This window comes from Centropristis striata, chromosome 6 (genome assembly GCF_030273125.1).
Source record: "Centropristis striata isolate RG_2023a ecotype Rhode Island chromosome 6, C.striata_1.0, whole genome shotgun sequence".
Classification (NCBI taxonomy): domain Eukaryota; kingdom Metazoa; phylum Chordata; class Actinopteri; order Perciformes; family Serranidae; genus Centropristis; species Centropristis striata.
Genome location: NC_081522.1, coordinates 25,164,224 through 25,179,082, shown reverse-complemented (window position 1 = coordinate 25,179,082; position 14,859 = coordinate 25,164,224). Strand labels below are relative to the sequence as shown.

The 14,859-nt window shown below is 39.6% G+C and overlaps 1 protein-coding gene across 2 annotated transcripts in view; it reads right to left on the bottom strand.

The window, feature by feature from the left end:
- The window catches only part of cadps2 (Ca++-dependent secretion activator 2), a 293,417-nt gene extending 282,110 nt beyond the window's left edge, over nucleotides 1-11,307 (bottom strand). For both annotated transcript variants that reach the window (XM_059336134.1, XM_059336135.1), the window contains exon 1: nucleotides 10,770-11,307. In XM_059336134.1, coding sequence (XP_059192117.1) covers nucleotides 10,770-11,132 — 363 coding nt within the window. In that variant the 5' untranslated portion in view covers nucleotides 11,133-11,307. The remainder of the gene's footprint in view (nucleotides 1-10,769) is intronic.
- Between the last annotated feature and the right edge of the window lie 3,552 nt (nucleotides 11,308-14,859).

Sequence of the window (14,859 nt, the reverse complement as noted above, 5' to 3'; positions counted from 1 at the left end):
AGTGTGAATGGCAGTGAGGGAGTTAAACCCTTTGTAGCTTCAGGCTGCTGTCCAACTGTGCTGCTGCTGCTGCTTCTCGGCCTCCCTGTAGCTACCAGCCACACATCAACCAAAACTCTGCTTCAAGATTCTGTTGGTATAGATCTTAATCAGCTGTCTCAGAATCAGCCTGTCCCCACAGATAAGGGCAGGAAAGTGCTGAGGCTCGGCTCTTAGAGAGTTTAAACATGTTGCATTTTGTTGTCTCAAACTCATCCGTCCCTCGTGCCTTAATAAAGACGTTTTAACTAGATTGGCTCTGGTTTTTTATCGGGAAAACTAGAAGACAAAGAATATTACGATTGACTTCTTCTCCCACCACATGGTTTAATCGAAGTCCTGCACTGATCAGGTCAGATTTGTAGCTCTGGAGGGAGCGACTGATCAGCCTCTTTTTTTAATTGAAATATAAATTATTCAAAAGAATTAAGAGTGACACAAAGTCATTGTGCTCTGTGGGAGATAAACATCCTTTGTTTTATTACGCCTGCCTCGAGTGAGACCTGGGCTGCTTCCTTCCTCTTGTCTGATTCACAACATTTCCAATCTGCTCCTGGAAGATTTCATCAATACCAGACGCTTGTTTAATTTCACAAAACACGGATCAAAAGCCCTCTGAGACAGACTACTATGTACTTATGCAACCTTTAATACTTTCTTGAGCTCTAACAACTCAAAAGACTTTCAACAAACTGAGTTGAACATTAAAAACAGACAAAATTCAAAATCATTGAAATAAGCTGAAAAGGAAGCTGCAAAGCTCATTCAGTCAAACATTCAAACTATGTAAACAAGGAAAGACTAAATGTTGCACGTCTGGTTTCTCTGCTTCAGTCTCTCTACAAAACTTCCGTCAACAGGGCTTACAGTCAGTCTAATTCACACCAGACAGACTGATGGCAGAGCCTTACACAAACCTAACATAACCTTGTAGTGTTTCATATATCATTGATATATGGCTGAAAGGGACGGTACTGGATAAAAACTGAATGAGCGGAGTTGCTGGGGCTTCTCTAGTTGGAAAAAGCAAACCTCACAATCTGAGAAACATGTTTAGTTAGTTGTTTCATATAATTCTGATCTTATAGTTGGTTTTGGAACTTGTTTGGACAATCCTTGCATTCACATGGTGTGGGGATAATCAGAAAAAATTGTTCTTGACTGGGAAAAACATCTGAATGCCCCCCTTGAAATACCAACTCCAAAATGTTTGTACACAACTCGCCGGGATGACACAGTAACTACTGAATCAAAGACAATGTTGGGACAATTGTTTGAATAAATGCATATATCATGTACATCAAGTTTTTGCTTGCATGTAATTTGCAATTGTAAATTAGTTACTGCCTATGTAATGTCTCCTAGATTGGTTAAAAAAGTAATTTTTTTAGCATTAAGCCTGTTATTAAGTGGTATGATAAGAAACTTAAGGAATCAGTTGGTACCAATGTTGTGTTACCTTGTCATTTTCAAAGGTGTCCCTGACCTCCGACCTTAAGATTAATGAAAATTGGTACTAGTGGGACCCACAAGTCTGCCATTTACAGTTTTTCACAACCGCTATGACCCGTTTGTCAGAACCTTAAAAACTTTTTCAAAACTGTTAACGCACATCACAGCTGATACACACACTTTTCCAAACAGTTAATTTCATGCTCAAAATCACAGTGTAACTAAACACAAACACACACTTCCAAAATACAATACACTAACACAATTCACCAAATCTACCAAAACACTGACACACGTTGTCTTCAACAGAAACATTTAGTCAGTCACAGCACAGTGTCATAAAAAACACTGACAACTGATGGAAGAACACAAACTCAATCACTTTGCATGTGTCAAATCAACTTTTTTCCTTTTTCTTTTACAATCAACAGATTATTGTATTGATCATACATGTAAATTAACCCTCTGGAGTCTCCAAAAGCTCCAAAGCATGACTTCTTCATCATCCAGACTAGAAAACAAAGCAGCGTGGAGCCCTACTGTAAATTTACCTATAAAGTTCTGGCTGTAAACTCCATGAGGCCAGTTTCAGTTTGATGATGATATACCAAGTAAAACTGGAGACAAGCTCAAATATATTTAGTATAAAATGATAGAACTGGATGGAACCCTCTTATATGTTAGATTTGCGACCTTTGTTCACATTTCCAACATTTACTGTAAAATTCTTTATTGAACATGATAGTGTTTTGAAATTAAAAAAAGATTCAAAATCACATTTTACAGTATGTTGGACTGAAGGACTAAAAAAGACAAAATGACTTACAAAGACATGAAAAGACATGAAAATGATTAAAAAATGGACAAAATAGCCTCCATAGAGACAATGTTTGTGATGATGTTCTTCATTTTTCATTTGTTGGCCATGAATTTTGTCCCTTTTTTGTACAACACTCAGTACAGAAAGTGAACGAGCCATGTCAGAGCAGCTTTGCAGAATGTTTATAAAGAAGAAGACAGTAAATGACAGGATTTGCAGTAAACACTTTACTGTATTGCAAATGAAAATGACTTACAGTAGAGTAAAGAGGTAAAAAAAATCAGCTGTCATTCACTACTGTATTGTCAAATACACAAAAAGAAAAAGGAGCAGAAGCTGTGATCAATGTAATCTTCAATCTATTAGTTTTGAACATGAGGTTTTCTGTTTTGACGAACTGTGTGAAAACAATTGAAAATTCACCAGTTAACATCTACTGTTTTGGTCTTGATTAAGCTTGTGTGTAAAAGGAGTTAAAACTAATTTTAAGTGTGTAAAATGTGTGTATTTTGTGTCAAAAGAAGAATTGTGTTAATTGTTTCGTCCACACAGGCTGATGTTGTGGTAACTGTATGAAGAGTTTTGAAAAAGCATTAAAAGTATTGAACAACGGGTCATAGCGGTTGTAAAAAACTGTAAATGCATGCCCACTTTATGTTAATCACATGCAGTTGGGGAAAAATCCATATGCAATATTAATTAGGGGTGTGACGAAATGCTTTGGCCACTATTCAACTGTACCACGATTCTAAGGTGCCGATTCGATTTGTATCACGATTCTTGATAATTGCGATTCTACAAGTATTGCGATTGAATATCAATAATTGCAAGTTGAATCCAACACTTCTAGATAAACAATGCACATCAGTCTGTGTCAGTCCAGCAGCTGACATTTATTTCAACAGAGATAATAAGAGGTACATAACATGTACAGCATTTTTTAAAGTTTACAGCTCCAAAATGAATTGAAATATCCACATAGCACAAATGTGGGCTAATTTTAATGTAATTGACTTAATGTAATGAATTGTTTTACACATTAACCTATATGTTTTTAAATACTCAGTAAAGTGCTCTGACTACTCAGTGCTCTCTGAAGTAGTGCTGTAAGATCAAAATAAAAAACTTGGCCAAAATAGAGACTCTCTGTTGTGGATTAACACACTGTGCTCTTATTTTGAAAGCTGCATGTGTTTAGCGAAAGAAAGTAAAAGTAGATTTTTGTGATTAAAACAACTTTAACTGTTAGCTAATGCTAGCTCGCGGCTAACGAACGACACACACACACACACACACACACACACACGATGTGGGGACGGGACTGTTACAGACAGGTTAACATCCCCTCTGGCTCTGACTGCAGATGGGAGAGACTCCTGTGGGAGGACTGTGCCGCTTGTGGGTGCTTTGGGACGAGGGAGGGTCCGCCGGCAGCCCCCATGGCTCATTAAGAAGAGTAAGAATGAGTCTCCAAAAGTCTCCAGTAACACCAGAAAAAGTCACTAGATTTGTCACTAGTCGCTTTTTAAAAAATACTCACCAATATAGGGGTCTGAAAAGTCGCTAAATCTAGCCACAAAGTCGCTTAGTTGGCAACACTAACGGCAGGGCTGAAGTTTTTCTGGACACGGATATGACGTAATATTTTATTTTTAAAATCACCCCATAAAAAATTGAGATATGTACATTAATCCATTTTTTCCCACCCCTAGTAATAATGTGTTATTTTCAACTATTTTATTTCAATATTTCTGTTTGCTAGGGTCCATAAACAGTCTTGCAATTGCATAAGTTGGTTTGGAAAGCTGAGAATCTTATGGCTGACATTTGATTTGAAGCTCCAGATCAGTACTTAAATAAACTTTCAAGTTGTGATCAAATTGTTCATCATAAGCAGAAGTTATTTTAAAGTGAAGCAAATGTACTTTCACCTATAGAGAGCATTGATTTTTAACCTTGTGAATAAAGAAGGAAATAAAATAAAAACATTAGTATGCGACTTTAAGAAACCATTACAAAAAAGTCAAAAGACATTGCAGCAGATTTGTTTTTCCTGCCATTTCTTTATTCATACAGCTATAAAGATAGACAGCAAAATCCTGTCATTAATGTGTTTTCTGGGAGGTGAAACCCTGAGGTGTAAGAATCATGGAGGCCCACAGTGAACCCGCTGAAGGCTGAGTTTATGCGTGGGCCAACGCTAAGCGCCAGCTTGCATCATTAACTCCCCCTCCAGAGGCACGGCGGCCAGCAGGAAACACACAGGATTCAAGACAACGACAAAGTTTCTGTGCAGTCTGTTTATTTTTATTCTGTCACTTCATAAAGAAGGAAAATAATAATTTCTGGCACAGTCCTACACACGTGCTGTCCCAAAATCTTTAGCTCTGCATTAAGGGGTTGAATCGTAACTACAGCGGCTTTTGCAAAACCATAGCTGACCTGCACCTCCTCAAAAATGTAATCTTAGCATCTTAACATTAGCAGCTACAGAGATACCACTTGGAGACAACAAGAACTGTGACTGCTTGTGTTTTCTCCTGCAAGTTTATGATGCCAGCGGAGATCACAATAATGTAATTATTTGCATCATATTTTAGCATATTTTAATAGAAATGATGTGTTATTTAACTCCACTTATAAAATATATGTAATTTCAACATATATTGTCAGAATTATGACAATCTTGTTTTATTTAATTAAATGTAGCTCGAAAAAGTTAAGTTCATCCAAATTTTAAAAAAAATGTGTCAGTTTTTTGACTGTTCATTCCATCCTTATGATTCTGGTTGACAGAATCTGAGCAGTGTGTTTCTGCTTCCTTGTGTTGTATTGTTTGCATCATATTAAAGTTGGTGGTCTACACATCTTGTGGTTCTCTGTCATGTATGATAGCTAAAAAATATTTAATTAGAATCAAGTTAATAAAAAAGGTACAATTTAAACATTTTGAAAGAGTACAATATTTAAAAAAAACATACACAATTCATTTAAATTAATTTAAAGTGGGTTTAATTGGATTTACTAAGAACATTTGAGTAAAATGAACTCAAAATAATTGAGAAAGAATTACACAACATATCTTTTTTTAATTTACTTAAAATGTATAAGTCCAGTCAACATAATAAAAATATCTAGATTCAGATAAAATTATTTCGTGCAACCACTTGTCATAATAAAAATTATGTTCATTCAACAAAACATTTTTTTGAGTGTATGTACAACATGTTACTGGAGGGAGCACCATAGCCTGGGTATACCCATACTGCCTTGCATGCTCGAATTTCATTTCGAACCTCCAGGCAGTCTGGCAACCAGAGAGGTTTCTTAGCCCTGTTTTAGGGATCCAATCACAGAACAGGGAGGGACGGCAAGACGATGACGCGCATTACTCGGCAGACGGAAGCTTGTAGTTTTCTTACGGATCCAACATGGCTGCAGCAGACGCGAAACTCTCTTTAGCTGTAGATGGTGTTTTAAATAGTTTAGAGCTAAAGTTGAAGAGCGAAAGGTCTCTCGGCGGCTCTGCTGTCCCCCGGCTCGTAGCGAGATCACCGGCGTTACGGTAGCGGAGCTAATAGCGGTAGCGTTACGGTAGCGTTACGCTACCGTTACGGCGTTACGGTAGCGGGGCTATTAGCTATTAGCCCCGCTACTAGCCCCACTACCGTAACACCGATGATCTCGCTACGAGCCAGGGGACAGCGGAGCCGCCGAGAGACCCGCAGCAGCTTGTTTATTGCCCATAAAATCAGTGGATGTGTGTGGCTGAATGACATGAGGGGGAATAAAGCGTGAAAATATCATCATAATCTTGCAGAAAGCGAGAAGCAAAGCAGCAAGCAACACTCTCTCACAGACACACACACAACAAACATCAATTTCTGTCGCTCTACTACGTCATCTGGTATAACTGATACGATTGGCTAAGAGCTACCTACAGACACTTTTGATAGACATTCTAAGCGTCCAATAAACGACTCTGGAGGATCGTAAACCACACCTCCTCTCCGGAGACATGAACGGCTGGTTGAACAGACTAATCTCATTTGTGATTAGTCTGGTGTTAGCCAGGCTAGGAGCACCACATAAATCAGACTGTATAAGGGTTAATTCGCAGGTCATTGCAGCTTAACCCATTTAGGCCTAAAACGCCTAAAAAAAAAAATGCCTGTAAAACCTCTGGCCGATTTTAAAATAAACCCCTAAAACCTGAAGTTTTTCTGTGTAGCAGAGAGAAATAAAATTCAAAAAGTATTTGAGAGCTTATAGCTGTTATATCTGAGCTCCCTCCGCTATAGTTGTCTTCCGCCATGATTTCAGTTCTGGAAAAGTCCCATGTCCCATTTTGATGCATTTCATTGGCCAAGAGACCGAAATAGGTGGAAAGAACTACAAATACTACAAAACGACATATCCGCTTTCCCGGCTTTAATGGTAGGAAAACGCAACAACGCCCCCGTTTTTAATGGTAGAAATGCGGTATTGCTTTCCCGCCTTAAATGGGTTAAGGTGATTGATAAAGTTGCTTAACCAGCTCAAGCGTCTGATGACTGGTGGACAAAACACGCCATGGGCCCGGTCCCCACAAATCATTTTCCATCTTGAACGGACGTAAATACAACCCACACTGCTCCTAGTGGTTATATGCATATTGCATCTTGCAGGCGCGTAGTGTTAATTTCTGAGGATGTGCACAACCAACAATCCAAACCACCACAGGATACGCAAAGCTAAAGTCATGTGTTTGCCTTTATAGTATGCCTGCAGGTGAGCTCACCACATCTCCCCCACTCCCAGAAGCACTCTTCCCATGCAAATGATTCTCAACAAAATCATTTTGTACAGGTAGTACACTAGTATTTTACAAACCTTTTTTTAAATTAACCCATTAGAGGGCAGTAAGTAAAGCCTGATTTCCACCGGGCGCGTTACTGCAGCGTAACGTCAGCGTCGCGTATGACGTTGCAAATAGGTAACCCTCTAATCAATGCGAACATTTCCACCGGGCGCGTAGCGTAACGTTACTGCAGCGTCGCGTCAGCGTCTCTACGCGAGCAATAGGTAGGAGTTCTATTTCTCCGCGAGACGCTGCCAAATCGCGTGAATCTCAACAGAGCAGATCGCACCAGACAGGAAGTCCGACTCAGAACCAGCGTAAAACACTTCCGCCCCTTTCAAAATAAAACACAATACGCAGTTCATGCAGCCTAAAACTACTTCACATCAACATTATGTTATGACCGGTGCACCAGATCAGCAATCAATCAATCAAAGGGTCTCAGAGGATCGGCGACACGGACGACAAGAGACTGGTTGTTGAAGTGGAACATCATACAATCATTTATGACATAACATATTGTTTTTATAAGGATAGATGGTCAGATCAACATATCTTTCACCTCAGAGAAGCAAAGTAAGTTGGTTTTTGTTGTTGTTGTTTACTTTATACACACAGTTTATCCATAGACTGTATAAATAGAGTTTAGAGTTTATCACGGGATCTTGCGGTCTCCCGTATGGTCAGGATTATCGCGTGATCTCGTTATCTCGCGTTTATACGGCCGGCTCGCTAAACTGACGTGCTACTGCTGTAACGCGCCCGGTGTGAATTGACAGACGCAGCAAAAACGCTGTGGAGACGTGCTGCTGCTGTAACGCGTCCGGTGGAAATCCCCAGTAAGACATCACAACACAAATATATAGAACGTTCCCTTGTGCAGTGTTTCCCTTACATTTACAGTTTTGGGGGTAAAGAGAATAAGGGTTCTTCTATGTTTTATTTAAGGCATCTTATTTTGACAGTCTTGTAAATTCTGTGGTAGATTCTGTAAACACACTGTGCTCTTATTCTGAAAGCTGCATGTGTTTAGCGACAGGAAGTAATTCAGATCGTTATTCACAGTTAAGCTTTTTGTGATTAAAGCAAAGTTAATTGTAAGCTAATGTTAGCTCGCGGCTACCAAACAGCGTATGCAACAGTGTGTTTAGACCTCGGTAAACCAGCTCGGTATATTCAGTGCGTGTGTAAGTGTGTGAACGCGTGCATGTCTCGGAGGAGGACGGAGAGCTGGGCTAAGCAGTGGCAACAAGAACTTTATATCCTGAAATGTATAAATATACTTAAAGTAGCTTGAAATGTGACTTTAGCGCGATAAATTAGACTATAGCGGGCCGCCACAGTCTAGGTAATTAATGGGACACTGAGGGGAGAGGGGGGGGTGCCGTTGGTGGTATATGATATGATGGTAGGGGAAACACTGCTTGTGGCAAAAAGCTTAATCAGCACTGTGTGAGCTCATTTGACAAGGGCTTAAATAATGCTGAATATGTAAAAGTCCTGCACTACAGTTTTAGACTCCTGATATGAACATATTTTCCGGTTGCAGCTTGAGTGTGTCAATTGGACAGTAAGTAATCGGATCAAACTCCTATAAACCTGATCGGGACATGCTTAATATGGAATAAATCTTAGGTATTGTTATGCTACTGTAAATATCATTGTCAACATTTGAGGTTTTCAAAATAAAAGGCACTGCTTTGAAATTAAAATTGTAAAGCACACTAGAGCTGAAACAATTTGTCAATGGACAGAAAACAATCAACAATTGAAATTATCAATTGAAAAGCTAAATGGCAGTAATAATTATTGCAGCTTTAATTACATACAGCAAGTGATAGTGTACTTAAAGGAGCAGTCCATGAACTCAACAAGACCGGACAGAATACTGTAATGCAGATCGGTCACCTCTGGCCAACAGCGGATCCACTTAATGAGGTCAATATTTGAGCAAATACTGATTCCACAAACGAGATATGAGGAATCCTCGTCTGAACTGTGTGGGAATTCAATGAATACAAGGCTGATAGTTTGCCCCCTGATGACTGTTTCCTCTGCAGATAAATCCACCCCTGCCAAAGAACCGTTACCCTGAGTGTTATATTGATTTCAACATCCTGCAGTGATCCAGATCAGTCTGCTGGGCTAGAGTCAAGGGATTCAAACTGGCAACTCACCACCACAGATACGCCCACTGCCACCTCTCACTAGGGGAGTACCGCTACATAAAAAACTCCACAAGAAATCGATGCCACATTCCCTTATCTTTTAATGAATTCACACTTCTGTTTATTTATGAATCAGTGCAGGGAAAAGCAGAACTTTCAGCATCGGTTGGAGTGAAAATAAATACTCAGAAAAGAGGCGGATTTCTCCGACTGGATCTCAAGTTTCCTTCTCATTATGTGACATGGGTTTGATATTCTGAACTTAGACTTGTGCAAATATAAACTCCCACGTCTGCCTTCTGTCAAAGCACATTAATCTCGACCACACATACATGCTGAACGAAAAACGTCTCGACTGCATATTGAAATCAAACACCAGGAGAGTCTTATTAACAAGCTTCCCAGGAGAAAAGGAGAACATGGGGGTTCTCCAGAAGAAACTGGCTTTCCTGTTTGTTTTATTAGTGAGAGCTTGCAGGTCTAGGCTGCCCTCCAGCACAGTGAAAACTCATTCATCTGCATCTAATGTGGACAAACCCGAGGAGAGCTATTCACCAAATCAACTGAATAGCCCTTGAATGTGGTGCAGCCAAGGACAGCGCGTCAATGCATCCTGCAATCAAATGCATAGAAAAATAACAAAGACAGAACAACTTCAGACTGAACGCACATCTCTGTCCGCCTCATAAAATAAAGATGATTTGAACAGATCCAGCTCCGTGTGGATTGTAGAGATTCTCAGTCGACAGTTGTTGCATTAACACTACTGAATCAACTAATGCTGCATTGCATTTTAAATAGAGAAAAACGTTTGTTTTTGTTTGCACTTAAAGGCTTATGGCACAAACACAGATTATACTGGTAAGTACAAGCAAAGTCGATTTTTAAAAAGACTTCAATTATTTTTTCTGAAACGGTGGTGCTTTATTTTGGTGATAATTTAACCCAATTTGTGATTTGATTGTAAATGCACACCAGATTCCTTTAGAATTTCTTTCAATTTAAGCTTGACAAGAAGGAAAACCAAGCGAATATGCACAGCACCAACGACTGACAGACCAAACACTAAACAAGTCAAGTGGATGTTCAATTCGGCATCGATGCAAAACAACAAGTGTCTCTTGCTTAAGAATAAATTCTAATTTGAGAGTTGAATCACAAAGCTGCCCGTCGCTGGCTCGCAGTGTTTTGGTACGGCAGTAAAGTGGAAGCAACAGCAGGATCGTAGAGAAAATAAACAATTTTGTTATAATAGATGATTCCTGGTGAATTATATATATGCCGTATTAATCGGTAGCTTGTTGTTGTTAACAAAATATTAAAAGCTTTGTTGTAGGTTTCAAGATTTTGTCAAGTAGGGGAGTGAACCTTAAATTGACAGATTTCTAATGGGAGTTTGGCAGCAGGTCCCGTCATCCCAACAGGTGCATGTAGTTTGGGCTCAGCTCACCTTCTGCTGCCGCCGGGCCATGTCGGTGGGCTGCTTGGCGTTGAACGGGTACGCTATGCACCGCAGGACGAACACATAAATATGCAGTTTAATTTTCCTGTCCTTTTCCTCATTCTGGATCCGCTCTCGCTCCTTCCTCTCCTCCTCCTCCTCCTCCTCGTCGTCGTCACCTGTAGCCTTGCTGTCTTTCGCACCTTTCCCGGGGGCTGCTCCAGGTGCGGAGGACTGCCGCCGCTGGCTGCTCGCCCGGCTGGTGTTCCCACGTTTCCCCGCTGAGGGAGCAGACGGTTTCCTTGGAGCCGCCTGGACAACTTCTGGGTCGGACTCCCCGCCGGTGTCCTCGCTGGAGGAAGGGTCCAGCATGATTCACGGTGAAAACTCCGAGAGACTGAAACAACTGTTGAGTTTGTTTGTTTTAGTCGACGTGGCGTTAACGTTTGCACTTTCCCGACCCACGGCTCTTCCCCCGCTGGTCGCTGCTTGTTGAAGACCCGGAGAGTTCGGGTGGGGACGGGGGGAGGGGGTGGGGGGCGTTGTTAACGGTTAATATCTCGAGATTGACGTCTCGTGCGCTTCCCTCCGTCTCACCGGGGATGAGTGTCGGAATGGCTGCGCGCCCCCGCCGCCACTGGCTGCGCGCTCCTGAGACTGAGCGCTCCAGCACACAGGTGAGCAACCTGTAGCTGCAAGCAGAGACAGGAGAAGAGGAGAGGAGGGCTCACTCTGTCCGTGTTTTCAACAACCTCAAAAAAGCTCAAGTCTGCTTTATGTTTTACAGTTTTTCTCAGTCAATTTGGTGCATTTCTCACATCACTATTAACATTTGCACACAGTTAGTTCAACCTCCAAAACATTTAGTCATTTGTGCTCATCATAGTAGCAGTTTCTCATTCCTTACAACAAATTACAAATGCTTTTGGACATGTATCAATTGCTTCCATACAACTCTCTGCTTTTATATAACATAATAACCTTATGCATGGAATATGCTACAGAAAGACTGGAAACTAACTGACTTAGTTTCTTTGAGCACTTTTAAATCCAAACTGAGAGTTATTGAGGCCAATTCCACAACATGCACATGTTTCTCATAACACGTTTAAGGTCTGTGGCTTATGTATGTATGTATGTATGTATCATTGCTTATCGTCATGTCAGTCAAAATTAACTCCACTTGTGAATGCTGAATAGTCATTCCATATAAAACTAATAGTCCTCATTTCATTGCTTGAGTCATTGAAATACATACAAAAATGTTGAACTAGTTGTCACAATCTGTCAAGCAATTTTTTAAATTTTTTTAAATCTTTATTTTTTACTGAAAATGTCTCTCTCAGGTGAACCTCAGCTCTCACTGATGAGAAGGGCTGTATGAAGAATTAGTTGCAACCAATGATAAGCCGTTGAAAAAATATGAAACATACATATTCAGTGTGTTGTACTCAGTTACCTCACTAAATACAGTAATGTGTAACTTTACTGTAGTTTTCAAATGGCTGTGTAAATAGTATAAAGTGCTGTCTGGAGCATTTTCAGGTAGCGTCACCAAGATCTGACTTTTTTGCATTGAAAATATTTCCAGAGTAAACGGTCATAATGAAAACATGACAGAGACATTTGACTATCTTGTTCATAAACATGGTGTCAGGACTTTTCATCTTGATGGCACTGACACTTTCATTGACATGAATACTTGCTTTTGAGGAATGAGCTATCCATTTAGAGCAAGTGACACACTTTTACAGGTTATCAACTAGGTTTTGCAGTTTGTACTACTTGTTTTGAGAAATGCATTAACTGTTGTGCAAATGTTAATAGTGATGTGAGAAATGCACCAAAGCATGGAATGTAACTTTGTAACTAAGTACTTTATACGCTACGTCAATATGCACTTTTTACTCCACTACATTCAGCTGACAGCTTCAGTCACTTTTCATGTCAAGATTTAACATGAAAGTAGGACTGCGCGCAGTACTGAACGGGCCCTCGCAGTACACGCGTGTCGGGGCATGCTGCAGTCGGGGTTTGTGCGTTACAGGGGCCAGTCTATACCACCCGTATGAATTTCATTGCCTTAAGTCTTATGGTGTGGGCACAGTGGCACTCATTAAATTAAACTGACGCCAGAGCGCCACCTAGGGACCAATCAATGAAATCTTCAAGGGTTATCCTCAGGAGGGCATTGACAATAAGTATACCAAGTTTGGTGTTAATCTGACCAACCGATTTGGAGATATAAAATACTTCAATTTAAAGAGCGCCACCTAGTGTTCATTGCCCAAAATTGTGCAGCGAGCCTCAGGGGTTCATGGGGAAGTAGTAACCTGAGTTTCATGTCATTCAGACACACCAATGTGGAGATATGCAACACTTTGTGTTTTGTGTTGATAATAGCGCCACCTGCAGGAAGTTGTTATTTAATAACTTGAGAATTGTTTGGGTAATCAAAATTCTTTTAATAACTTTATGTCATGAGGGTCCATAGATGCTGTGTGCAAATTTTGGTGCAAAACGATGAAATTGCCTAGCAGGAGTTCGAAAAAATAGGTTTGCGAGATTTTGCGAATTTGCGAAAAAAAACGGGAGGCGAAAATGGGAGTGGCTTATATCACGAGATTTAGCACAACTCAGTGAACGCGTGGATATAAGTTTTTTGAATGTGCGATAAAGTATGTGGGAGTTATTAGCCAAAACGCACTTTCCTTTATTATAGCGCCATCTAGTGGTGAAAATTCAGGATGACAATAGATTATAAAATTTTTCGCCAGGTGTGACTTATATTTAAAGTTTCATGAGTTTTGGGGTATGTTCAGGCAGTGAAATATGCAATCATTTGGGGCTAAGAATAAAAATAATAAAGAATCATTCGAAATACAATAGGGACCTCGCAGGTCGTTGCCTGCTCGGGCCCTAATAATATGATAAATGTAAAATAATTAGGAATGTCTATAGATTAAACCACATAAAAGTATATTAAGTAGTTCAAATTAACCCTGCTTTTTACATAGATTTTACATTTACATAAACAATAAAAATGTTGGGGTCAATTCTGCATAACGAGTACTTTTACTTTTGATATTTTAAGTACATTTTGATGCTGATACTTTTACTTCAGTAAGTTTTGAATGCAGGACTTTTACTTGTAGTGGAGTAATTTCACTTCTTAGTATTTTAGTCCTTTTACTTAAGTAAGGGATCTAAATACTTCTTCCACCACTGTATTTTAGTATCCAGATCCTTAAGTAAAAGAAATGTTACCAATGTGTACAAATACTTTGTTGAAAGTAAAAGTCTTGCATTGAAAAGCTTTCTTAACCCCCTGAACCCCATCAACCAGTATGTTTTCTTAAAGAGATCAGAAAAAATACACTGTTTATAAAAGTTTTATAAAATAAAAAATAAAAAAAAATATTATTGTATTATTGTTGGAATTTGAACTTACCAACATTCCTTTGAATGGATCATACGTTACGAACATAACAAACCAAAACGTAAAAAGTAACCAAAACGAACCATAGAAAATGTGATATTTCTGTCAAAATCACTTTATTCTACATTTAAAACGTTGTCAAAAATATAAAACCTTTTGGAATTACTGGATCCTGTTAAAAAAAAAATCTGCTCTTCAGCGACACTGTGAAACCATGATTGAATCTGCTGAGACAAATGGTCACGTGACAAATATTCACTGAACATCTGTTTACACAGAGCCGACAGGAGAGGAGAGGAGAGGCTGCAAGTAAAAATGAGAAAATCCTTGCCTTTATGTTTTTATCACTAGAGGACACATAAAAGAGCATTTTAATAGTGAGACTTGTCACGATAACCACATTTTATTGGAGGATAAACCCTAACCCTCACCCAAAAATTGGTTTTGTACATCTCGCTGCATTGGTTTTGTTAGGATCACACACTCAGCATTGCATTCCTATGAATCTTCAGGATGGTCCTCTCTGTACCAGAGGAGAAAAATGCACATGCTGCTGTTTATTATCAAGGAATTGTTCAGCAAGCTACATATATTTCCAGCCTTTCAGCCTTTTATCCCAGCAACTATAGCACCATATCCACAAATCAGATTCTATAAAAT